This window comes from Salvelinus namaycush, chromosome 31 (assembly GCF_016432855.1).
Source record: "Salvelinus namaycush isolate Seneca chromosome 31, SaNama_1.0, whole genome shotgun sequence".
Taxonomy (NCBI): domain Eukaryota; kingdom Metazoa; phylum Chordata; class Actinopteri; order Salmoniformes; family Salmonidae; genus Salvelinus; species Salvelinus namaycush.
In genome coordinates, this window is record NC_052337.1 from 14,794,222 (window position 1) to 14,821,697 (window position 27,476).

Genomic DNA, 27,476 nt, shown 5'->3' on the forward strand with positions numbered 1-27,476 from the left:
GACACAGCGGTTGCATTAAGGAGAGGTATATCTATAATTCCATGTGTATAACTTGTATTATCATCTACATTTATGATGAGTATTTCTGGTCATGGATGCACCTCAGCCACGCTCAAGGTCCTAAACGATATCATAACTGCCATCGATAAGAGACATTACTGTGCAGCCGTATTCATCGACCTGGCTAAGGCTTTCGACTCTGTCAATCACAACATTCTTATTGGCAGACTCAACAGCCTTGGATTCTCAAATGATTGCCTCGCTTGGTTCACCAACTACTTCTCCGATAGAGTTCAGTATGTCAAATCGGAGGGCCTGTTGTCCGGACCTCTGGAAGTCTCTATGGGGGTGCCACAGGGTTCAATTCTCGGGCCGACTCTCTTCTCTGTATACATCAATGATGTCGCTCTCGCTGCTGGTGATTCTTTGATCCACCTCTACGCAGACGACACCATTCTGTATACCTCTGGCCCTTCGTTGGACACTGTGTTAACTAACCTCCAGATGAGCTTCAATGACATACAACTCTCCTTCCGTGGCCTCCAACTGCTCTTAAATGCAAGTGAAACTAAATGCATGCTCTTCAACCTATCACTGCCCGCACCTGCTCGCCCGTCCAGCATCACTACTCTGGATGGTTCTGACTTAGAATATGTGGACAACTACAAATACCTAGGTGTCTGGTTAGACTGTAAACTCTCCTTCCAGACTCACATTAAACATCTCCAATCCAAAATGAAATCTAGAATCGGCTTCCTATTTCGCAGCAAAGCATCCTTCACTCATGCTGCCAAACATACACTCGTAAAACTGACCATCCTACCGATCCTCGACTTCGGCGATGTCATTTACAAAATAGCCTCCAACACTCTACTCAACAAATTGGATGCAGTCTATCACAGTACCATCCGTTTTGTCACCAAAGCCCCATATACTACCCACCTCTGCGACCTGTATGCTCTCGTTGGCTGGCCCTCGCTTCATACTCGTCGCCAAACCCACTGGCTCCAGATTATCTACAAGTCTCTGCTAGGTAAAGCCCCGCCTTATCTCAGCTCACTGGTCACCATAGCAGCACCCACCCGTAGCACGCGCTCCAGCAGGTATATCTCACTGGTCATCCCCAAAGCCAATTCTTCCTTTGGCCGCTTCTCCTTCCAGTTCTCTGCTGCCAATGACTGGAACGAACTGCAAAAATCTCTGAAGCTGGAGACTCTTACCTCCCTCACTAGCTTTAAGCACCAGCTGTCAGAGCAGCTCACAGATCACTGCACCTGTACATAGCTCATCTGTAAATAGCCCATCCAATCTACCTCATCCCCATACTGTATTTATTTATTTTGCTCCTTTGCGCCCCAGTATCTCAACTTGCACATTCATCCTCTGCACATCCAGTGTTTAATTGCTATATTGTAATTACTTTGCCACCATGGCCTATTTATTGCCTTACCTCTCTTATCCTACCTCATTTGCACATGCTGTATATAGATTTTCCTACTGTAATATTGATTGTATGTTTGTTTATTCCATGTGTAACTCTGTGTTGTTGTATGTGTCGAACTGCTTTGCTTTATCTTGGCCAGGTTGCAGTTGCAAATGAGAACTTGTTCCCAACTAGCCTACCTGGTTAAATAAAGGTGAAATAAAAATTATAAAAAATGAAGACAGTGACAATGAGAAAAGTAGAGGAGATCAAGGAGATGAGAAAAGAGCTTTTAGAAGTAAAAAAGGACCTGAAGAAAAGGGGACACCATACGGGCTCTGAAGGAGCAGCTAGCCAGGGTCACAAACCCCAGCCCACCTCCCACTGTGCTCCACACACTCATCCCCACCAGCTCTCCAGGAGATCCCTCTCCACCCAACACCAACCGTCCCCCCTCAGATCCATCTCCAACAAATAACAACCTCCCTACCACCTCTGCTAGCTCAACCAACACTCCCACCAACGCTCCAAGAACAACCTGGGAATGGAGTCATTCTCTGTGACTACAACGGAAGCATCTATGGGAAGAGAACTACTACCTGATATGGAGGTGAGAAAAATATGGTGCCCCACACCCTAGAGTGCCCTCAAAATAATTTCAGAGGACAGTTTAATAGGAGCGAAGACAATAAAAATCCACACTGGAACGAACGACCTAAAGAACATGAGAGGACGTGTGGCCCCAGCTATGGAAGAAATAGCCAATATGGCCACAGAGAGATACCCATCTGCAATAATTATAATTTCATCTCTTCTCCCGCGCTGCGATGTGCCATTCAATATTATTTTAGAAAACAAACTCAGAGCTCTCAAGAAAACGTGCACTAAGATCTAACATCTTTTTGGCACACCACAAAGACATCCACCCTCACCTCATGCAAGACCATGTCCATCTAAATTGGTGGTGTGCAAACGTCTTAGCAAAGGTGCTAAAGTACATGGCCAATATGCGAAGAAAGACTAAGAGCATCCGGCCTATGGGAAGCCAGCAAATAAGAACATCACACCCAGAGAGCCCTCCACCAAGAGAAGTCAGCACTCCGCCCAGAGAGACCCTCACATAACCCAGAGAGCCCAGCACTCCACCCAGAGAGCCCTCCACCAAGAGAAGTCAGCACTCCGCCCAGAGAGACCCTCACATAACCCAGAGAGCCCAGCTCTCCACCCAGAGACTCCCACACTCCACCCAGAGAGTCCAGCACTCCGCCCAGAGAGCCCAGCTCTCCACCCAGAGACTCCCACACTCCACCCAGAGAGTCCAGCACTCCGCCCAGAGAGCCCAGCTCTCCACCCAGAGACTCCCACACTCCACCCAGAGAGTCCAGCACTCCGCCCAGAGAGCCCAGCTCTCCACCCAGAGACTCCCGCACTCCACCCAGAGAGTCCAGCACTCCGCCCAGAGAGCCCAGCTCTCCACCCAGAGAGCCCAGCTCTCCACCCAGAGACTCCCACACTCCACCCAGAGAGTCCAGCACTCTGCCCAGAGAGCCCAGCTCTCCACCCAGAGACTCCCACACTCCACCCAGAGTCCAGCACTCCGCCCAGAGAGACTATCACCTCACCCAGAGAGCCCAGCACTCCATTGAGTGTGACCAATGAACAAGTTGAAGAACTTCTAGCAGTAACATTGGATGGTCAGTTATCATGGTCACGTCATATTGACAAAGTTGTTGTGAAGATGATGAGAGGTATGTCTGCGTTGTTCTGCTTTCTGCGTTTTTGACACAAAGATCAACTGTACTCGTTGTTCAGGCTTTGATCTTGTCCCATCTTGATTACTGTCTGGTAATATAGTCAGGTGTAGCAAAGACAGACCTAGCAAAGCTGCAGCTGTCTCAAAACAAAGCAGCACGCCTTACCCTGAACTGCAAACATAGAACTAACATCAACAACATGCATGAAAGTCTCATGGTTGAGGACAAAATTACTGCTTCTCTTCTAGTCTTTTTAAGACACGTTTTTGTGTTGAAAATGCCTAACCACTTGTATAATCTATTTGCATTCACTTCAAACAGACATACAGTACCAGTCAACATTTTGGACACACGTACTCATTCAAGGGTTTTTCTTAATTCTTTACTATTTTCTACATTGTATAATAATAGTGAAGACATCAAAGCTATGAAATAACACATGGAATCATGTAGTAACTAAAAAAGTGTTAAACAAATCAAAATATATTTTATATTCTTCAAAGTAGCCACCCTTCCCCTTGATGACAGCTTTGCACACTCTTGGCATTCTCTCAACCAGCTTCATGAGGAATGCTTTTCCAACAGTCTTGTAGGAGTTCCCACATATGCTGAGCACTTGCTGGCTGCGGTCCAACTCATCCCAAACCATCTCAATTGGGTTGAGGTCGGGTAAATGTGGAGGCCAGGCCATCTGATGCAGCACTCCATCACTCTCCTTCTTGGTTAAATAGCCCTTACACAGCCTGGAGCTGTGTTTTGGGTAATTGTCCTGTTGAAAAACAAATGATAGTCCCACTAAGCGCAAACCAGATGGGATGGCGTATTGCTGTAGAATGCTGTGGTAGCCATACTGGTTAAGTGTGTCTTGAATTCAAAATAACTCACTGACAGTGTCACCAGCAAAGCCCCCCCACACCATTACACCTCCTCCTCCATGCTTCACGGTGGCAACCACACATGCAGAGATCATCCGTTCACCTACTTTGACACGGAGGTTGGAACCAAAAATCTCAAACTTGGAGTCATGTGACCAAAGGACAGATTTCCACTGGTCTAATGTTCTTTGCTCGTGTTTCTTGGCCGAAGCAAATTTCTTCTTATTATTGGTGTCCTTTAGTAGTGGTTTCTTTGCAGAAATTTGACCATGAAGGCCTGACTCACACAGTCTCCTCTAAACAGTTGATTTTGAGATGTGTCTGTTACTTGAACTCTGTGAAGCATTTATTTGGGCTGCAATCTGAGGTGCAGTTAACTCTAATGAACTTATCCTCTGCAACAGAGGTAACTCTGGGTCTTCCTTTCCTGTGACTGTCCTCATGACAGCCAGTTTCATCATAGCGCTTGATGCTTTTTGCGACTGCACTTTAAGAAACTTTCAAAGTTCATGACATTTTCCGCATTGACTGACCTTCATGTCTTAAAGTAATGATGGACTGTTGTTTCTCTATGCTTATTTGAGCTGTTCTTGCCATAATATGGACTTGTTCTTTTACCAAAAGGGGCTACCTTCTGTATACCACCCCTACCTTGTCACAACACAACTGATAGGCTGAAACACATTAAGAAGGAAAGAAATTCCACAAATTAACTTTTAACAAGGCACACCTGTTAATTGAAATGCATTCCAGTCGACTACTCAATGAAGCTGGTTGAGAGAATGCTAAGAGTGTGCAACGCTGTCATCAAGGCAAACGGTGGCTACTTTGAAGAATCTCAAATAAAAAAATATATTTTGATTTGTTTAACCATTTTTTGGGGTACTACATGATTCCATATGTGTTATTTCAAATGTTTGATGTCTTCACTACTATTCCACAATGTAGAAAATAGTAAAAATAAAGAAAAACCCTTGAATGAGTAGGTGTGTCCAAACCTTTGACTGGTACTGTACATAACCCACCAGACACACTACTATGGGTTTCTTCACTGTACCCAAACCCAAAACAGATTTAATGCATCGCTCAGTATAAAGCCATGTCATCGTGGAATGCTCTGCCACCAGACGTTACTCAGGCAAATAGCACATTTAGCTTTAAAAAATTGATAAAAAAAACAACATATTGTTTCACAGAGCCTCTCCTCTTTCTAAATATCTCATTTAACTGTATACAGTGGGGCAAAAAAAGTATTTAGTCAGCCACCAATTGTGCAAGTTCTCCCACTTAAAAACATGAGAGAGGCCTGTAATTTTCATCATAGGTACACTTCAACTATGACAGACAAAATTAGAAAAAAAAATACAGAAAATCACATTGTAGGATTTTTAATGAATTTATTTGCAAATTATGGTGGAAAATAAGTATTTGGTCACCTACAAACAAGCAAGATTTCTGGCTCTCACAGACCTGTAACTTCTTCTTTAAGAGGCTCCTCTGTCCTCCACTCGTTACCTGTATTAATGGCACCTGTTTGAACTTGTTATCAGTATAAAAGACACCTGTCTACAACCTCAAACAGTCACACTCCAAACTCCACTATGGCCAAGACCAAAGAGCTGTCAAAGGACACCAGAAACAAAATTGTAGACCTGCACCAGGCTGGGAAGACTGAATCTGCAATAGGTAAGCAGCTTGGTTTGAAGAAATCAACTGTGGGAGCAATTATTAGGAAATGGAAGACATATAAGACCACTGATAATCTCCCTCAATCTGGGGCTCCAAGCAAGATCTCACCCCGTGGGGTCAAAATGATCACAAGAACGGTGAGCAAAAATCCCAGAACCACACGGGGGGACCTAATGAATGACCTGCAGAGAGCTGGGACCAAAGTAACAAAGCCTACCATCAGTAACACACTACGCCGCCAGGGACTCAAATCCTGCAGTGCCAGACGTGTCCCCCTGCTTAAGCCAGTACATGTCCAGGCCCGTCTGAAGTTTGCTAGAGAGCATTTGGATGATCCAGAAGAAGATTGGGAGAATGTCATATGGTCAGATGAAACCAAAATAGAACTTTTTGGTAAAAACTCAACTCGTCGTGTTTGGAGGACAAAGAATGCTGAGTTGCATCCAAAGAACACCATACCTACTGTGAAGCATGGGGGTGGAAACATCATGCTTTGGGGCTGTTTTTCTGCAAAGGGACCAGGACGACTGATCCGTGTAAAGGAAAGAATGAATGGGGCCATGTATCGTGAGATTTTGAGTGAAAACCTCCTTCCATCAGCAAGGGCATTGAAGATGAAACGTGGCTGGGTCTTTCAGCATGACAATGATCCCAAACACACCGCCCAGGCAACGAAGGAGTGGCTTCGTAAGAAGCATTTCAAGGTCCTGGAGTGGCCTAGCCAGTCTCCAGATCCCAACCCCATAGAAAATCTTTGGAGGGGGTTGAAAGTCCGTGTGGCCCAGCAACAGCCCCAAAACATCACTGCTCTAGAGGAGATCTGCATGGAGGAATGGGCCAAAATACCAGCAACAGTGTGTGAAAACCTTGTGAAGACTTACAGAAAACGTTTGACCTCTGTCATTGCCAACAAAGGGTATATAACAAAGTATTGAGATAAACTTTTGTTATTGACCAAATACTTATTTTCCACCATAATTTGCAAATAAATTCATTAAAAATCCTACAATGTGATTTTCTGTATTTTTTTTTCTAATTTTGTCTGTCATAGTTGAAGTGTACCTATGATGAAAATTACAGGCCTCTCTCATCTTTTTAAGTGGGAGAACTTGCACAATTGGTGGCTGACTAAATACTTTTTTGCCCCACTGTGTAATAATATGAATATGTATATAAGAATAGTGTGTAAATAATATTTTTGTTCTCTCTTAGTGTCTATCCAATTTATAACTCTTATTTATTTTATTTGTTTATGTTTATTTGTTATTATTATTATTAATTCTATTTCATGTCCTTGTCTATAACTGTTCTGCACTTTGTCATGTATTTGTACGTTTTATGTGGACCCCAGGAAGAGTTGCTGCTGCATGTGCAGGAGCTAATGTGGATACTAATAACCTAAACTAAACTCCACTACACTCACCACAGGATTGACACAGGTGGAGGCCATGGCGGTGAGGTGGCAGGCGGAGAACACAGCATCATGCTGGCAGGCGGGCAGCGCCTGGTGGTCCCAGTCGAATATCGTGTTGAACACGTTGAGAGGCAGCCAGCAGAGGGCGAAGGCGGCAACGATGGCCGCCAACATAGCATTGATCCTCTGGGCTCCTCGGGCCTTCCGGCTCCGCTCCACCACGTCCCTGGATGGGAAAAACACAGGAAAGGACTTTAGATGGGACTTACAGTATTCCACACTTTTCCAGTTACTTTTGTTTCTGTTTTCTTTGTCTGTTTATTTGTTCTTTGTGTAACTGTTGTTGTAATTTTGTTTGATCAATGGGTGGCAACCGGAACGGACTAAATGGATGGGATTTAACCATACTTTACCAGGTACTTACTAATTTCATGAACATTTCTATTTACTCATTAACTGTTCATTGTCTATCCTCTTTGATGATCCTTGGACTATTACTCCACGCATTCATTTCTTTTATTCACCTATTCATCATTGGTCACTCATTGACTACCATTCATTGACTCCTGTCCTGATGTATTACCTGCGTCTGAGTAGGCATACTATTATTGACTTTTCACTGACAATTCTTTGACTGTCTTGTGTCTGTCTGTGCTTGCGAGCATGCATGAGTGCATGTGTGTGTGTGCTTGTGTGCTGGCGTGAGTGTGCATGTGTGTGTGCATGCATGTGTGTGTGTCACCTGCGTCGACGTAGGCGTAGGAATATGCGGAGGTAGCAGAGCAGCACTAGTAGTAGAGGGAGGCAGTACTGGAACAGCAGCAGGGAGGTGGTGTAGGCCAGACGGTGTCTTTCAGTCGGCCATTTCTCCAAACAGATCACATGGTCTCTGAGGAGAGAGAGTGAGAGAGTGGGAGGGAGCGAGCGAGAGAGAGAGGGAGGGAGCGAGCGAGAGAGAGTGGGAGAGAAGGAGAGCAAGAGAGAGGGAGGGAAAGAATGAGAGTGAAAGAGAGCAAGAGAGAGGGAGAGAGAGAGAGAGAGTGAGACCAAACGTAGCGTCCCACCTCGACAACTTCTGGTGAAATTGCAGAGCGCCAAATTAAAATTAAATTACTATAAATATTTAACTTTCATGAAATCACAAGTGCAATACATCAAAATAAAGCTTAACTTGTTGTTAATCCAGCCGCCGTGTCAGATTTCAAAAAGGCTTTACGGCGAAAGCAAGCCATGCGATTATCTGAGGACAGCGCTCAGCACACAAAACATTACAAACAGTTAGCAGCCAAGTAGATTAGTCACGGAAGTCAGAAATAGCAATAAAATTAATCACTTACCTTTGATGATCTTCATATGGTTGCACTCACAAGACTCCCAGTTACACAATAAATGTTCATTTTGTTCGATAAAGTCCCTTTTTATATCCAAAAACCTCAATTTTGTTGGCGCGTTTTGTTCAGTAATCCAATGGCTCAAATGCGGTCACAAGAGGCAGACGGAAATTCCCAATAATATCCGTAAAGTTCGTAGAAACATGTCAAACGATGTTTATAATCAATCCTCAGGTTGTTTTAACTTCTTATGGCTGCAGGGGGCAGTATTGAGTAGCTTGGATGAAAGGTGCCCATAGTAAACGGCCTGCTCCTCAGTCCCAGTTACTAATATATGCATATTATTATTATTATTGGATAGAAAACACTCTGAAGTTTCTAAAACTGTTTGAATTATGTCTGTGAGTATACCAGAACTCATATGGCAGGCAAAAACCTGAGAAAAAATCCAAACAGGAAGTGAGAATTCTGAGAGTGGTCGATGTTAAAGTCATTGTTACGCCCCTGAAAAAGGGGAGAAATGATCACGAGAGTGGTACGGAATTGTTTACTCATTGAAACTTTTAGTGCAATCATTTTACAAAAGTAAGACATTACAGAACAACAGATCTACAGGAAATAGATAGGTTTGTAGGGTACAAGGCTTATTCAAGTCACAACAGTATACACTGTAATTCACTGAAACAGATACTAATTTCAATATAACTGTCAAGCACAAAGCTTTAACTCAGTAAACCATAACTCAATTTATCAACAGGCAATAAAGTGTTTGAAAAACCATTATACAAATAACACCGCAAAATATCTTATTAACAACGCACATGTTCATTCACAATCGACATAAAATGGCAGCTACTCTCAGTATGAAGCTATTCTTTGCTGCAACCGAGCAGGGCTCATATTACTCTCTGCAAACTTAACTAACCTTCTCAATATGTTACTAAGACACACCTTAAACACTCTTGACATGTTAGCGAGTTATTACATTTAAATTACTCTTTTTTATCATCAATAACGTACCTGAAAAAGGGGAGAAATGATCACGAGAGTGGTACGGTATTGTTTACTCATTGAAACTTTTAGTGCAATGAGAAAAGACCGCAATTTCTCCGGGACCTTCAGTGGAGACCAGAGCAATCGATCTCAGGCTCATAGATTAAGAGCATTTAGTAGATCACATATTAACACTTTTACCCACGACAAAATAAAGTAATCAACATAACGTTTACACATTCCTCTCACAATTCGTACCCATTGTACGCTTGACGGATTTTAACACAATTATATAAATGTTATCAATCTCTATCAACTAGTACTGAATGCATGATCTTCTTAACCTTAGATGTTTTAAGATCCTCACATACTATGAACTTACTAATACTTTTTAATGCATAACAGGCTATTAGTATTTCCTTTAACCTGTCACACTCTCCCCGACAAAATAAATGTTGTCCCAACATTACCAACATTGTCTTCTTCAACAGTCTGTATGCACTGGACCTAGAAAATCCTCTTCTGTAAGGTAGTACTTGAGCAGAGGTCAAGGGTCACAGTTCAAATATAACTAACAAGTTATTCACAGTCCATATCTGTTGACCAGCTGTATAACATAAACAGTCCTTTCTCATACTATTGATCAACAGTCCATCAATTTTAATGATCTAAATGCATAGTCTGCAAATTGTCTCTTGTGACAGTCTGTGAAATCAGTCAGTAGTCCATGGTCAAACATGTCAACTCTGTAGCCTCATGTTTGCTGAAGCCCATACATGTAAGGTGGCTGAAAGTAACATTGCTGTAGTGATGGCAGCCATGGAACCAGTCCTGGTGCAGAGTAGACAGGGAACAACTGTGGCTGTGGCTGGATACTGTAGCAGGAAGGGATACCAAGCTGATCATAGGTGATACGTCTTGGAGGGTGTCTCTCTCTTTGTGGCAGCTGGTAGGCTGGTTCCTCAGGTTCAGCAGCATCAGTTAATGAAGGAAAGGCACTTGGTGGACGATCATCAGGCAGATTTTCAGCAGGCAAGTTCATCTCCTCAGCAGGCAGGTCTTGAACTGTTGTTGTCTCCTCCAGCCGCTTTTCAACAAGAGGCTGTGCTGGTAGCGTATCAGGGACTGGCACCGCAACTGTCTGTTTCACTGGTGGGGGCCTGTGTTCCCACTCTCTCGCTGGTTCATCATTCCTCTCCTCAGGTACTGTAGGAGATGTGGGAACCTGTAGCGGCTCATGATGAAGGTCATATTCATCCCCGCTGTCTTCATCAGAATCTAGAGGATGTGATGCAGGCTGATGTCTCCTTTTTTTCTGACTTTTGTCATCTTTGGTCATTTCTGGTTGTGTCTCAAAAGGTAAGTGGTCACAGGACATGAGCAGGTTTCTGTGCAGGACCCTGGAGCGTCCCCTACCCCCTACCCCCTACCCTGAACCCATTTGTCTCACTACTGTGTGAATTGTATCTTCCCAATAGTTACGGAGTTTGCCTGGTCCTCCTCTTGGTGTCAGGTTTTTAATCAGAACTCGCTCGCCAGGCTGTAGCACTGAACTCCTAACTTAACCTGTTTGGGCTGCAGGGGCAGTATTGAGTAGCCAGATAAAAGGTGCCCATTTCAAACGGCCTCGTACTCAATTCTTTCTCGTACAATATGCATATTATTATTACTATTGGATAGAAAACACTCTCTAGTTTCTAAAACCGTTTGAATTATATCTGTGAGTCAAACAGAACTCATTTGGCACAAACTTCCTGACCAGGAAGTGGAAAGTCTGAAATCGAGGCTCTGTTCTACTTCCTGCCTATAAATGGGCATGATACGTATTAGTATACATGCACTTCATAGACCTTCCCCTGGATGTCAAGAGGCGGTGAGAGAAGAAATTTAGTGTTTATCTTGGTCTGAAGTGGAATACAAGCTCTTTGTATGACGTGTCCCCCATTTCCTGCTTTCTGGAGAGCGCGAGGAGGTACCTGGATTTGCCTTCTGTTTAGCTGCCGTTATAGGCGACTACTATCTCCGGCTTTGATTTTATTTGATACATGTGACCATATCATCGTAAAGTATGTTTTTTCAATATAGTTTAATCAGATTATTGAAATTTTTTCGGGAGTTTTGCCGTGTTCCGTTCTCTGACTTTGTTGACGATGGAGAGATTCGCGCCACTTGGCTATTGCGCTTGCTAATTCAAGAGGGAAAATGGACGTTCTAAATCCAAACAACGATTGTTCTTGACAAAGGACCCCTTGTCCAACATTCTGATGAAAGATCAGCAAAAGTAAGAAACATTTTATGATGCTATTTCATATATCTGTCGTACATGTGAACTAGTCGTCGGCGCCCAACTTTTGGGTACTCTAGCTATACCGAAGCTGGATGTCGTAATGAAGTTATTTTTTAGAATTCTAACACTGCGATTTCATTAAGAACTAATGGATCTATCATTTCCTATACAACATGTATTTTTTAGTTATGTTTATGAATAGCTATTTGGTCAGAATATGTGTGTCAGAAAAAGTGTCAGAAAAATATCCGAACGTTGTGGGAAATAGTAGCTACGTTAGCAGAATGTATAACCACTGATTTCAGCTCTAAATATGCACATTTTCGAACAAAACATAAGTGTATGTATAACCTGATGTTATAGGACTGTCATCTGATGAAGAATATCAAGGTTAGTCAAAAATTATATATCTTTTACTGGTTTGTTACGATCGCTAACCTTTTGCTACTGGGAAATGGCATGTGTTTCTGGCTATTGTGGTAAGCTAATATAACGCTATATTGTGTTTTCGCTGTAAAACACTTAATAAATCGGAAATATTGGCTGGAATCACAAGATGCCTGTCTTTCATTTGCTGTACACTATGTATTTTTCAGAAATGTTTTATGATGAGTAATTCGGTATTTGACGTTGGTGTCTGTAATTATTATGGCTGCTTTCGGTGCAATTTCTGATTGTAGCTGCAATGTAAACTATGATTTATACCTGAAATATGCACATTTTTCGAACAAAACATAGATTTATTGAATAACATGTTATAAGACTGTCATCTGATGAAGTTGTTTGTTGGTTAGTTTGGTTGGTTCTTGGTTAGTTAGGTTGGCTTTGTGCATGCTACCTGTGCTGTGAAAAATGTCTGTCCTTTTTTGTATTTGGTGGTGAGCTAACATAAATATACGTGCTGTTTTCGCTGTAAAACATTTTAAAAATCGGACATGTTGGCTGGATTCACAAGATGTGTACCTTTCATTTGCTGTATTGGACTTGTTAATGTGTGAAAGTTAAATATTTAAAAAATATATATTTTGAATTTCGCGCCCTGCACTTGAGCTGGCTGTTGTCATATTGTGGGCGGCCTCGGGCTGCAGCCATAAGAAGTTAAGTGTCATAGTACTTCTTACTTCTTTCAGCGGCTTTCTGAGCATTTTCATTTGCAATGGCGTATGCTTCTTCCATCCCTCGTTTCCAGTTCTCCACGTAGTCTCGATGGTTACTGGAACCTGCCTCTGTGCACAATCCAAAGAGCATATCAACTGGAAGCCTGGGTGATCTCCCAAACAGAAGATAAAATGGTGAATAGCCAGTCACTTCGCAACGGGTGCAGTTAAGGGCATAAACCAGTTTGTTCAGAGACTCCTTCCAATTTGACTTTTGTGTCTCAGTTAGTGTCTTTAACATTTGCAACAATGTTCTGTTCATGCGTTCCACTTGACCGTTCCCCATCGGGTGGTAGGGTGTTGTTCTGGACCCCGCCATGCCACTGAGTTTCTTTAACTGATGGAACAACTGATTTTCAAATTCTCCCCCTTGGTCATGGTGGATGCGGGATGGGAACCCAAACTTCAGGGCAAAGTCATTGAAGATGAGATTTGCAGCAGTTTTACCTGACTTTGATGTGGTGGCGTAGGCTTGAGTGAAACGTGTAAAATGATCAACAATCACGAGGATGTACTCATATCCCCCTTTGCATCTGTCGAGATGAAGCAAGTCTATACATACCAGTTCAAATGGCTGTGTTGTCACAATGTTTGTCAGAGGAGCTCTTGTTTCATGGGCTGGCTTTTTCTGCTTGACACAGCTACAAGTTTTAGTCACATAGTGCTCGATGTCAGATTGCATATATGGCCAAAAGAAGCGGTCACGTACTAGTGATACAGTGCGGTCAGTACCTTGGTGTCCCATGTTATTGTGCAACTCTTCCATCACTTTACCTTTGTACTGCTCTGGTAGAACTAACCGCTTGCGGGCTGTAGTGATTCTGTACAGAATGCCATCACTGTCTATTGTCAATTTGTTCCATTCTCTGAATAGGCACTTTGTCTTTGGACTGAATTCCTTTTGCTCTTTATTAACTTCTTCTGGCTGCAAGCCCGAGGCCGCCCACAATATGACAACAGCCACTTCAAGTGCAGGGCGCGAAATTCAAAATATATATTTTTTAAATATTTAACTTTCACACATTAACAAGTCCAATACAGCAAATGAAAGGTACACATCTTGTGAATCCAGCCAACATGTCCGATTTTTAAAATGTTTTACAGCGAAAACAGCACGTATATTTATGTTAGCTCACCACCAAATACAAAAAAGGACAGACATTTTTCACAGCACAGGTAGCATGCACAAAGCCAACCTAACTAACCAAGAACCAACCAAACTAACCAACAAACAACTTCATCAGATGACAGTCTTATAACATGTTATTCAATAAATCTATGTTTTGTTCGAAAAATGTGCATATTTCAGGTATAAATCATAGTTTACATTGCAGCTACAATCAGAAATTGCACCGAAAGCAGCCAGAATAATTACAGACACCAACGTCAAATACCTAATTACTCATCATAAAACATTTCTGAAAAATACATAGTGTACAGCAAATGAAAGACAGGCATCTTGTGATTCCAGACAATATTTCCGATTTATTAAGTGTTTTACAGCGAAAACAAAATATAGCGTTATATTAGCTTACCACAATAGCCAGAAAGACATGCCATTTCCCAGTAGCAAAAGGTTAGCGATCGTAACAAACAAGCAAAAGATATATAATTTTTGACTAACCTTGATATTCTTCATCAGATGACAGTCCTATAACATCAGGTTATACATACACTTATGTTTTGTTCGAAAATGTGCATATTTAGAGCTGAAATCAGTGGTTATACATTCTGCTAACGTAGCTATTTTGTCCCACAACGTCTGGATTTTTTTCTGACACTTTTTATGACACACATATTCTGACCAAATGACTATTCATAAACATAACTAAAAAATACATGTTGTATAGGAAATGATAGATCCATTAGTTCTTAATGAAATCGCAGTGTTAGAATTCTAAAAAATAACTTCATTACGACATCCACTTCGGTATAGCTAGAGTACCCAAACGTTGGGCGCCGACGACTAGTTCACATGCACGACAGATATATGAAATAGCATCATAAAATGTTTCTTACTTTTGGTGATCTTTCATCAGAATGTTGGACAAGGGGTCCTTTGTCCAGAACAGTCGTTGTTTGGATTTAGAACGGACACTTTCCCTCTCGATTTAGGAAGCGCACTAGCCAAGTGGCACGAATCGCTCCATCGTCAACAAAGTCAGAGAACGGAACACGGCAAAACTCCCGAAAAATTTTCAATAATCTGATTAAACTATATTGAAAAAACATACTTTACGATGATATGGTCACATGTATCAAATAAAATCAAAGCCGGAGATAGTAGTGGCCTATAACGACAGCTAAACAGAAGGCAAATCCATGTCTCTCTTCGCGCCTTCCTGAAAACAGGAAATGGAGGATACGTCATTCCATGAGCTGTAATTCGAGTCCAGATCAAGTTACACAGTCCATTTCTTCTCTCACTCCTTGTCGACATCTAGTGGAAGACGTATGAAGTGCATCTAAACTAATAAATAACAAGGGATTTAATAGGCAGCCCCTGGAACAGAGCCTCAATTTCAGACTTTCCACTTCCTGTCAGGAAGTTTGCTGCAGAATGAGTTCTGTTTCACTCACAGATATAATTCAAACGGTTTTAGAAACTAGAGAGTGTTTTCTATCCAATAGTAATAATAATATGCATATTGTACGAGAAAGAATTGAGTACGAGGCCGTTTGAAATGGGCACCTTTTATCTGGCTACTCAATACTGCCCCTGCAGCCCAAACAGGTTAACTGGCGGTTTAGAACCAGACAGTTTGAAATTGAGCACAGGACGGATGACCGGATCAGATTCTTGTGCTTCTCTTATCCCATCTTTTGGGATCGAGCTGGTTGTTGCAGTGGTTGTCTCACCTTCAGCTGACACTGACATAGCTGCAGCTGAAAGTGACCAAGGTACAACAGCCTCTTTCTGTACCTCAACTGCTTGTATCGTGGCGGCAATGGTGTCTGGTGGAAGCTCCTCAGAACATTCTCTCATCAGTGACTCTACATCCAGTGGCATCCTTGACAACGCATCTGCATCACCGTTCTCTCTGCCTGGCCTGTACTTTATTGTAAAGTGGAAATCAGCCAATTCTGAAACCTACCTGGAAGTGGTTGCGTTCAGTTTTGCAGTAGACAGAATGTAGCTGAGCGGGTTGTTATCGCTGTATACAGTGAAGGTCGGAGCATAGTACAAATAATCATGGAACTTATCAGTGATTGCCCATTTTAGAGCTAGAAATTCTAGCTTGCCCGAGTGGTAGTGATAGTTCTTCTCAGCTGCTGTTAAGGTTCGAGAGCCATAAGCAATGACCCTAAGCTTCCCATCTTGCTTTTGATAAAGAACTGCTCCCAAGCCTTGGTGTGACACATCAGTGTGTACAACAAATGGCTGAGTGAAATCAGGGAAACCTAAGACTGGTGGGTGAAGCAAACACTCAATCAGCTGTTCAAGTGCCTGTTGATGCTGGTCAGTCCACAGGATTGGCTTGTTTGAGGGCACCACATGACTTATTTTCTTTGTTTTTGTTTTCCGTGGGTGGTCAGGTAATTTCTCTGAATCTGCTTTCAGGAGGTCATACAGGCAGCTGGCCCTCCTAGAAAAGTCTTTGATGTACTGTCTGTAGTAAGTGAGTAAACCAAGCATTTGTCTGAGCTGACCCACAGTCTCTGGTCTGATTTTTTTCAATGCTCTTACTGCTTCAAAATCGGCTGGGTCAACTCGGCTGCCCTCTGCAGACACTATTCTGCCCAAATAACGGACCTGGGGTTTAAAGAGATCACACTTACTGGGTTTGAGTTTAATGCCATACTCTCTGAGACGCTGCAAAAAATTTTGCACATCATTCACATGGCTGTCGAAAGTTTAACTGAAAACTAGCGTGTCGTCCAGATAAGGAATGCAGAAGTTATCCCGGAGCCCTTCCAAACACTCCTCCATATACCGCTGAAAAGCTGCAGGAGCGTTCATGAGGCCGAATGGCATACGTATCCACTCATAGAGTACGCCTATTAAATTCCCTGTAATATATGGATCTGTTTGCACTTCCTATGCCTTCCACTAGATGTCAACAGTCAGTAGAACGTGGAATGAAGCGTATGCTGTGTTGTGGGACCGGATGGGAGGTGTTTGAGTCAGTGGTCTGGCAGAGTGCCAGTTCTTGGTCACGCACTTTCCTCATGATATCGCCATGCGTTCCATTACTTATAGAGACGGAGAAGAATTATTGGATATAGATGATAACAACATCCTGAAGATTTATTCTCTACTAAGTTTGACCAGTTTATTCGACTTGTAATATAACTTTTTGAAGTTTTCGTCCAACGTTTGCCTGCATCTGCGCGAGCGTTTGGACACGTACACATGCTAGCAAAATTAGCTAATTGGACATAAGTAATGGACATTATCGAACAAAACAACGATTTATTGTGTAAATAAGATTCCTGGCACTGCATTCTGATGAAGATAATTAAAGGGAATATTTATGATGTAATTTCGTATTTCTGTTGACTCCAACATGGCGGCTAATTTGGCTATTGTTCTGAGCGCCGTCTCAGATTATTGCATGGTTTGTTTTTTCCGCAAAGTTTTTAAAAAATCTGACACAGCGGTTGCATTAAGGAGAGGTATATCTATAATTCCATGTGTATAACTTGTATTATCATCTACATTTATGATGAGTATTTCTGTTGAAATGATGTGGCTATGCAAAATCACCTGATGTTTTTGGAACTAGTGAATGTAACGCGCCAATGTAAACTCAGATTTTTTTATAAATATGAACTTTATCAAAAAAAACATGCATGTATTGTGTAACATGAAGTCCTATGAGTGTCATCTGATGAAGATAATCAAAGGTTAGTGATTAATTTTATCTCTATTTCTGCTTTTTGTGAAAGCTATCTTTCGCTGGAAAAATGGCTGTGCTTATTGTGGTTTGGTGGTGACCTAACATAATCGTTTGTAGTGCTTTCGCTGAAAAGCATATTTGAAATCGGACACTTTGGTGGGATTAACAACAAGATTACCTTTAAAATTATATAAGACACGTGTACAGTGGGGAGAACAACTATTTGATACACTGCCGATTTTGCAGGTTTTCCTACTTACAAAGCATGTAGAGGTCTGTAATTTTTTATCATAGGTACACTTCAACTGTGAGAGACGGAATCAAAAATCCAGAAAATCACATTGTATGATTTTTAAGTAATTAATTTGCATTTTATTGCATGACATAAGTATTTGATACATCAGAAAAGCAGAACTTAATATTTGGTACAGAAACCTTTGTTTGCAATTACAGAGATCATACGTTTCCTGTAGTTCTTGACCAGGTTTGCACACACTGCAGCAGGGATTTTGGCCCACTCCTCCATACAGACCTTCTCCAGATCCTTCAGGTTTCGGGGCTGTCGCTGGGCAATACGTACTTTCAGCTCCCTCCAAAGATTTTCTATTGGATTCAGGTCTGGAGACTGGCTAGGCCACTCCAGGACCTTGAGATGCTTCTTACGGAGCCACTCCTTAGTTGCCCTGGCTGTGTGTTTCGGGTCGTTGTCATGCTGGAAGACCCAGCCACGACCCATCTTCAATGCTCTTACTGAGGGAAGGAGGTTGTTGGCCAAGATCTCGCGATACATGGCCCCATCCATCCTCCCCTCAATACGGTGCAGTCGTCCTGTCCCCTTTGCAGAAAAGCATCCCCAAAGAATGATGTTTCCACCCCCATGCTTCACGGTTGGGATGGTGTTCTTGGGGTTGTACTCATCCTTCTTCTTCCTCCAAACACAGCGAGTGGAGTTTAGACCAAAAAGCTCTATTTTTGTCTCATCAGACCACATGACCTTCTCCCATTCCTCCTCTGGATCATCCAGATGGTCATTGGCAAACTTCAGACGGGCCTGGACATGCGCTGGCTTGAGCAGGATTTTAATCCATGACGGCGTAGTGTGTTACTAATGGTTTTCTTTGAGACTGTGGTCCCAGCTCTCTTCAGGTCATTGACCAGGTCCTGCCGTGTAGTTCTGGGCTGATCCCTCACCTTCCTCATGATCATTGATGCCCCACGAGGTGAGATCTTGCATGGAGCCCCAGACCGAGGGTGATTGACCGTCATCTTGAACTTCTTCCATTTTCTAATAATTGCGCCAACAGTTGTTGCCTTCTCACCAAGCTGCTTGCCTATTGTCCTGTAGCCCATCCCAGCCTTGTGCAGGTCTACAATTTTATCCCTGATGTCCTTACACAGCTCTCTGGTCTTGGCCATTGTGGAGAGGTTGGAGTCTGTTTGAGTGTGTGGACAGGTGTCTTTTATACAGGTAACGAGTTCAAATAGGTGCTGTTAATACAGGTAATGAGTGGAGAACAGGAGGGCTTCTTAAAGAAAAACTAACAGGTCTGTGAGAGCCGGAATTCTTACTGGTTGGTAGGTGATCAAATACTTATGTCATGCAATAAAATGCAAATTAATTACTTAAAAATCATACAATGTGATTTTCTGGATTTTTGTTTTAGATTCCGTCTCTCACAGTTGAAGTGTTTCGGGATTGCGCACCAAACAGGTTGGGGACTTTCCACTGGCCTCTCATTGAAACTGCTCATTCTCCCTCATTTTTCAGAATAAAGGCCTGAAACAATGTCTAAAGACTGTTCGCAGCTAGTGGAAGCCATAGGGAACGCAATCTGGGTCCTAACCATTTATATGGTGGATAGGCTTTCAATGGAAAAACATCCATTTCAAAATAATAGCACTTCCTGGATGGATTTTCCTCAGGTTTTCGCCTGCCATTTCAGTTCTGTTATACTCACATACATTATTTTAACAGTTTTGGAAACTTTAGAGAGTTTTCTATCCAAATCTACCAATTATATGCATATCCTAGCTTCTGGGCCTGAGTAGCAGGCAGTTTACTTTGGGCACGCTTTTCATCCAAAATTTCAAATGCTGCCCCCTATCCTAAAAAAGTTAAGGAAAGCTTTGACTATGTACAGACTCAGTGAGAATAGCCTTGCTATTGAGAAAGGCCGCCGTAGGCAGACCTGGCTCTCAAGAAAAGACAGGCTATGTGCACACTACCCACAAAATTAGGTGGAAACTGAGCTGCACTTCCTAAATTCCTGCCAAATGTATGACCATATTAGAGATACATATTTCCCTCAGATTACACAGACCCACAAAGAATTCGAAAACAAACCCAATTTTGATAAACTCCCATATCTACATGGTGAAATATCACAGTGTGCAATCACAGCAGCAAGATTAACTAGTGAATAACAAACACCATTGTAAATACAACCCATATTTATGTTTATTTATTTTCCCTTTTGTACTTTAACTATTTGCACATAAAATGACATTTGAAATGTCTTTATTCTTCTGGGACTTTTGTGAGTGTAATGTTTACTGTACATTTTTTTATTGTTTATTTCACTTTTGTTTATTATCTATTTCACTTGGTTTGGCAATGTTAACATATGTTTCCCATGCCAATAAAGCCCTTACATTGAATTGAATTGAGAGAGAGAGAGAGAGAGAGAGGAAGGGAGAGAATAAAAGACAAAGCGAGCGTTCGTAAATTCATCACTTGCACACTCAGACGAGAGTGCTCTGAAATCAGAGTAGGTAGCCAGAGTGAATTTATGAACACACACACACACACACACACACACACACACACACACACACACACACACACACACACACACACACACACACACACACACACACACACACACACACACACACACACACACACACACACACACACACACACACACACACACACACACACACACACACACACACTGACTCACCTGAAGGGGTTGGCAGGCAGGGTGAGGTTCTGGAAGGGGTTGTCGGTCAGAATGTTGTAGGACAGGAACGGGAGTGATATGAAGCAGGCGACCAACCAGGTGAGACCTACGGCCAGGTAGGAGTGGCCTGCTGCTGGGGACCAGCCAGTAGGGTGCAGGATCAACTGATGGCGCTCCAACGCAATCAACACCAGGGAGAAAATAGACACCGTCACTGACACACACTGTACAAACGGAGTGACCTGATGGGGAAGAGAGGAGATATATAAGGGACAAGAGAGGGAGAGGGAGGAGAAAAAGGCACATTATGGACACAAACAAACACGGCAAGGTTATCAAACAAAGATACAGGAACTCTGAACAAGGATTTTTTTGAAGAAAAGACTTTGTGTTCTCACCTTGCAGAGTGCCTCCCCCAGTACCCAGCGGTCCATCAGAGTATAGATGACGGTGACGGGTAGACACACCACACACATCAAGATGTCGGAGCAGGACAGGTTGGCGATTAGAATGTTGGTGACATTATGCAGTTCCTTCTGCCGCCCGATGATGAAAACCAGGCCCACATTGCCTAGCAACCCTACTGCGATCACCGTGCTGTAGGCCACGATGAGGAAGGTGGCTCCACTCACCGAGGGCGGACACTGGGCTGACTCTGACCAATCAGAGTTCTCCCAGACGCCAGAGGAGCTGCTGTTATTGGTCATGGTGGAAGAAGTGTTTTGGGGGCTGTTAGAGGGAGCTTACTGGCAGAGCCTGGGAGTTGATGGGGGGCTAGAAGGAGCTAAAGGGGTGTAGAGGGGACAGGGTGACTGGGTAATCAGGCAGTTATAGTCCTTCTATACCCTCCTCAGTTGTCTGATTGGTCGTCAAGATGTTAGAGTCGCTGTGATTGTCTCTCCGAGTCTGCTAATCACTCTTATTGGTTGAGCACTCAGTCTGATGGAGACATTATGATTGGTTTGGCTCAGGAGGAGCACAAAGTCTATCTGTAAAACAGGGAAGAGAATAGAAAATAATCTCAGTCTATCTACTGTATAAGAGAAGAGAATCTGTAAGAAAAGATCTAAAGATCATGAATAGAGGGAGTGGAGGAAAAGAGAATAGAACTTAGAAGATATACATACAGAAGATGAGAGAAAATGTGAAAAGACAGAACAGAAGATGAGAGAAAATTAGATTAGAAGAGAGGAGAGGACAAGAGGATCATAAAAAAAGGAAATTAGAAAAAAGAAAAGAGGGAACATAGTTTAGATGAGGACAGAGAAGGTATGAGAAGGGAGAATATTAGAAAAATTAAGAGGGGAGAAGTTGAGAATAGAAAAAGAGAGAATATGGGGAGAATTAATAAGTAGAGAGAAGATGTTAAACGGAGAAGAGGGGGAGAACTAATAAGTAGAGAGAAGATATTAAACAGAGAAGAGGGGGATAACTAATAAGTAGAGAGAGAAGATATTTGTAACGGCTATCGTCATATTCGTTCTCCTCCTCAGACGAGGAGGAGCATGGATCGGACCAACACGCAGCGAGGTATGTAGACATAATGATTTATTAACAAGACGAAACACTATGAACACTTGAACAAACTACAAAACAATAAACGAAGTCAACAGACCTGAACAAACGAACTTACATAATAACACGAAGAACGCACGAACAGGAACAGACTACAAACACGAACGAAAACGAAACAGTCCCGTGTGGTGCAACATACACAGACACGGAAGGCAATCACCCACAAACAAACAGTGAGAACAGCCTACCTTAATATGGTTCTCAATCAGAGGAAACGTCAAACACCTGCCTCTAATTGAGAACCATATCAGGCAACACATAAACCCAACATAGAAACACAACACATAGAATGCCCACCCCAACTCACGCCCTGACCAACTAAACACATACAACAACAACAGAAAACAGGTCAGGAACGTGACAATATTAAAGAGAGAAGAGGGGGATAACTAATAAGTAGAGAGAAGATATTAAAGAGAGAAGAGGGGGATAACTAATAGGTAGAGAGATGATATTAAAGAGAGAAGAGCGAGAGACCTAATAAATAGAGAGAAGATATTTATATTTAAGGCGAGACTCAAATGCAGACACAGGAGGCAGCTAGTTGGAGTCTTACAAATGTTTAATAATCCAAAGGAGTAGGCAAGAGAATGGTCGTGGACAGGCAAAAAGGTCAAAACCAGATCAGAGTCCAGGAGGTACAGAGTGGCAGAAAAGGCTCATGGTCAAGGCAGGCAGAATGGTCAGGCAGGCGGGTACAAAGTCCAGAAACAGGCAACGGTCAAAACCGGAGGACTAGAAAAAGGAGAATGCAAAAAGCAGGAGAACGGGAAAACGCTGGTTGACTTGGAAACATACAAGACGAACTGGCACAGAGAGACAGGGAACACAGGGCTAAATACACTGGGGAAAATCAGCGAAACCTGGAGGGGGTGGAGACAATAACAAGGACAGGTGAAACAGATCAGGGCGTGACATTATTAAACAGAGAAGAGGGGGAGAACTAATAAGTAGAGAGAGATGATATTAAACAGAGAAGAGGGGGAGAACTAATAAGTAGAAAGAGAAGATACAGTATTAAACAGAGAAGAGGGGGATAACTAATAAGTAGAAAGATAAGATATTAAAGAGAGAAGAGGGGGAGAACTAATAAGTAGAGAGAGAAGATATTAAAGAGAGAAGAGGGGGAGAACTAATAAGTAGAGAGAAGGTATTAAAGCGAGAAAAGGGGGAGAACTAATAAGTAGAGAGAAGATAGTAAAGTGAGAAAAGGGGGGGGAACTAATAAGTAGAGAGAGATGATATTAAACAGAGAAGAGGGGGATAACTAATAAGTAGAAAGAGAAGATATTAAACAGAGAAGAGGGGGAGAACTAATAAGTAGAAAGATAAGATATTAAACAGAGAAGAGAGGGAGAACTAATAAGTCGAGAGAGAAGATATTAAACAGAGAAGAGAGGGAGAACTAATAAGTAGAGAGAAAATGTATTATTGCGAGAAGGGGATAACTAATAAGTAGAGAGAGTAGAAGATAAGAAGAGGGAGGAAAGGCTTTCATTGTCCACTAAATATTAAAATGTCCACTAAATATTAATAAAATCTCTAGGCAGTGTTGAAGAGCACAAGGAAAGATATTAGAGGAGGAGAGAGGAGAGGTGGATGTAATTATATCTGTCTCTCTTCCTTCAGGAAAGCAGCTCTCTGTGACAATTACTCCAGCTTCTCTCTCTCTCTCTTTCAATTCAATTCAATTCAATTCAATGGGCTTTATTGGCATGGGAAACATATGTTAACATTGAGAGCACTTCCGGGTTGGAGCGAGTAGTCGCATTCCGCATTCCGCTTCGCTCCACAGGTAGTATTACATTTCATTTCATTACAGTACAACGGTTTGATTTGTTTGATCTTAGCTAGCTACATAGCCGTCTTTGTATCAAAGATAATTGTGTAGTTTAGAGTAATTATTGAGGTTCGCTAGCCAGCTATTTTCGTCCTTCTAACGTAACGTAGTCAACACTGCTAGCTAGCCAGCTAGCCAGCTAGCCACCGAAGAGCAGCACTGTATAAACTATTACATTACAACGGAACGACTTGATTAGTGTAGTGTTAGCTAGCTACATAGTTGTCTTTGCTGTCTTTGTATCTAAGATAATTGTGTAGTTTAGAGTAATTATCGGTTAGCTAGCCAGCTATTTTCGTCCGCTGCGCTGCCGTTCTCCTACCTAGTCAACACTGCTAGCTAACACTGCTAGCTAGCCAACTCCTACCGAATAGCAACACTGTAGAAACTATTACATTACAACGGAACGACTTGATTAGCGTAGTGTTAGCTAGCTACATAGTTGTCTTTGCTGTCTTTGTATCCAAGATAATTGTGTAGTCTAGAGTAATTGTCGAGGTTACCTAGCCAGTTAGAGGTTACCTAGCCAGCTACACTTTCAAACAAAGTCAACAACGCAGCCACTGCTAGCTAGCCTATTTCACCAGCCAGCAGTACTATATCATTTTAGTCAATAAGATTTTTTGCAACGTAAGCTTAACTTTCTGAACATTCGAGACGTGTAGTTTCGAATATTGAGACGTGTAGTTTCGAGATTGTCATTCCAATCTCCTTTGCATTAGCGTAGCCTCTTCTGTAGCCTGTCAACTATGTGTCTGTCTATCCCTCTTCTCTCCTCTCTGCACAGACCATACAAACGCTTCACACCGCGTGGCCGCTGCTACTCTAACCTGGTGGTCCCAGCGCGCACGACCCACGTGGAGTTCCAGGTCTCCGGCAGCCTCTGGAACTGCCGATCTGCGGCCAACAAGGCAGAGTTCATCTCAGCCTATGCTTCCCTCCAGTCCCTCGACTTCTTGGCACTGACGGAAACATGGATTACCACTGATAACACTGCTACTCCTACTGCTCTCTCCTCGTCTGCCCACGTGTTCTCGCACACCCCGAGAGCTTCTGGTCAGCGGGGTGGTGGCACTGGGATCCTCATCTCTCCCAAGTGGACATTCTCTCTTTCTCCCCTGACCCATCTGTCTATCGCCTCCTTTGAATTCCATGCTGTCACAGTTACCAGCCCTTTCAAGCTCAACATCCTTATCATTTATCGCCCTCCAGGTTCCCTTGGAGAGTTCATCAATGAGCTTGACGCCCTGATAAGTTCCTTTCCTGAGGATGGCTCACCTCTCACAGTTCTGGGTGACTTTAACCTCCCCACGTCTACCTTTGACTCATTCCTCTCTGCCTCCTTCTTTCCACTCCTCTCCTCTTTTGACCTCACCCTCTCACCTTCCCCCCCTACTCACAAGGCAGGCAATACGCTTGACCTCATCTTTACTAGATGCTGTTCTTCCACTAATCTCATTGCAACTCCCCTCCAAGTCTCCGACCACTACCTTGTATCCTTTTCCCTCTCGCTCTCATCCAACACTTCCCACACTGCCCCTACTCGGATGGTATCGCGCCGTCCCAACCTTCGCTCTCTCTCCCCCGCTACTCTCTCCTCTTCCATCCTATCATCTCTTCCCTCTGCTCAAACCTTCTCCAACCTATCTCCTGATTCTGCCTCCTCAACCCTCCTCTCCTCCCTTTCTGCATCCTTTGACTCTCTATGTCCCCTATCCTCCAGGCCGGCTCGGTCCTCCCCTCCTGCTCCGTGGCTCGACGACTCATTGCGAGCTCACAGAACAGGGCTCCGGGCAGCCGAGCGGAAATGGAGGAAAACTCGCCTCCCTGCGGACCTGGCATCCTTTCACTCCCTCCTCTCTACATTCTCCTCTTCTGTCTCTGCTGCTAAAGCCACTTTCTACCACTCTAAATTCCAAGCATCTGCCTCTAACCCTAGGAAGCTCTTTGCCACCTTCTCCTCCCTCCTGAATCCTCCTCCCCCTCCTCCCCCCTCCTCCCTCTCTGCGGATGACTTCGTCAACCATTTTGAAAAGAAGGTCGACGACATCCGATCCTCGTTTGCTAAGTCAAACGACACCGCTGGTTCTGCTCACACTGCCCTACCCTGTGCTTTGACCTCTTTCTCCCCTCTCTCTCCAGATGAAATCTCGCGTCTTGTGACGGCCGGCCGCCCAACAACCTGCCCGCTTGACCCTATCCCCTCCTCTCTTCTCCAGACCATTTCCGGAGACCTTCTCCCTTACCTCACCTCGCTCATCAACTCATCCTTGACCGCTGGCTACGTCCCTTCCGTCTTCAAGAGAGCTAGAGTTGCACCCCTTCTGAAAAAACCTACACTCGATCCCTCCGATGTCAACAACTACAGACCAGTATCCCTTCTTTCTTTTCTCTCCAAAACTCTTGAACGTGCCGTCCTTGGCCAGCTCTCCTGCTATCTCTCTCAGAATGACCTTCTTGATCCAAATCAGTCAGGTTTCAAGACTAGTCATTCAACTGAGACTGCTCTTCTCTGTGTCACGGAGGCGCTCCGCACTGCTAAAGCTAACTCTCTCTCCTCTGCTCTCATCCTTCTAGACCTATCGGCTGCCTTTGATACTGTGAACCATCAGATCCTCCTCTCCACCCTCTCCGAGCTGGGCATCTCCGGCGCGGCTCACGCTTGGATTGCGTCCTACCTGACAGGTCGCTCCTACCAGGTGGCGTGGCGAGAATCTGTCTCCGCACCACGTGCTCTCACCACTGGTGTCCCCCAGGGCTCTGTTCTAGGCCCTCTCCTATTCTCGCTATACACCAAGTCACTTGGCTCTGTCATATCCTCACATGGTCTCTCCTATCATTGCTATGCAGACGACACACAATTAATCTTCTCCTTTCCCCCCTCTGATAACCAGGTGGCGAATCGCATCTCTGCATGTCTGGCAGACATATCAGTGTGGATGACGGATCACCACCTCAAGCTGAACCTCGGCAAGACGGAGCTGCTCTTCCTCCCGGGGAAGGACTGCCCGTTCCATGATCTCGCCATCACGGTTGACAACTCCATTGTGTCCTCCTCCCAGAGTGCTAAGAACCTTGGCGTGATCCTGGACAACACCCTGTCGTTCTCAACCAACATCAAGGCGGTGACCCGTTCCTGTAGGTTCATGCTCTACAACATTCGCAGAGTACGACCCTGCCTCACACAGGAAGCGGCGCAGGTCCTAATCCAGGCACTTGTCATCTCCCGTCTGGATTACTGCAACTCGCTGTTGGCTGGGCTCCCTGCCTGTGCCATTAAACCCCTACAACTCATCCAGAACGCCGCAGCCCGTCTGGTGTTCAACCTTCCCAA

The 27,476-nt window shown here is 43.4% G+C and overlaps 1 protein-coding gene across 1 annotated transcript in view; it reads right to left on the minus strand.

Annotated features, from left to right (window-relative positions):
- LOC120026225 (neuropeptide Y receptor type 1-like) overlaps positions 1-21,434 on the minus strand; it is a 31,977-nt gene extending 10,543 nt beyond the window's left edge. The window contains exons 1-4 of the mRNA XM_038971050.1: positions 21,126-21,434; positions 20,728-20,969; positions 7,898-8,044; positions 7,165-7,381 (exon numbers count right to left, since the gene is read on the minus strand). Of these exons, the coding sequence (XP_038826978.1) occupies positions 7,165-7,381; positions 7,898-8,044; positions 20,728-20,969; positions 21,126-21,434 (915 nt within the window). The remainder of the gene's footprint in view (positions 1-7,164; positions 7,382-7,897; positions 8,045-20,727; positions 20,970-21,125) is intronic.
- Positions 21,435-27,476: the final 6,042 nt, after the last annotated feature.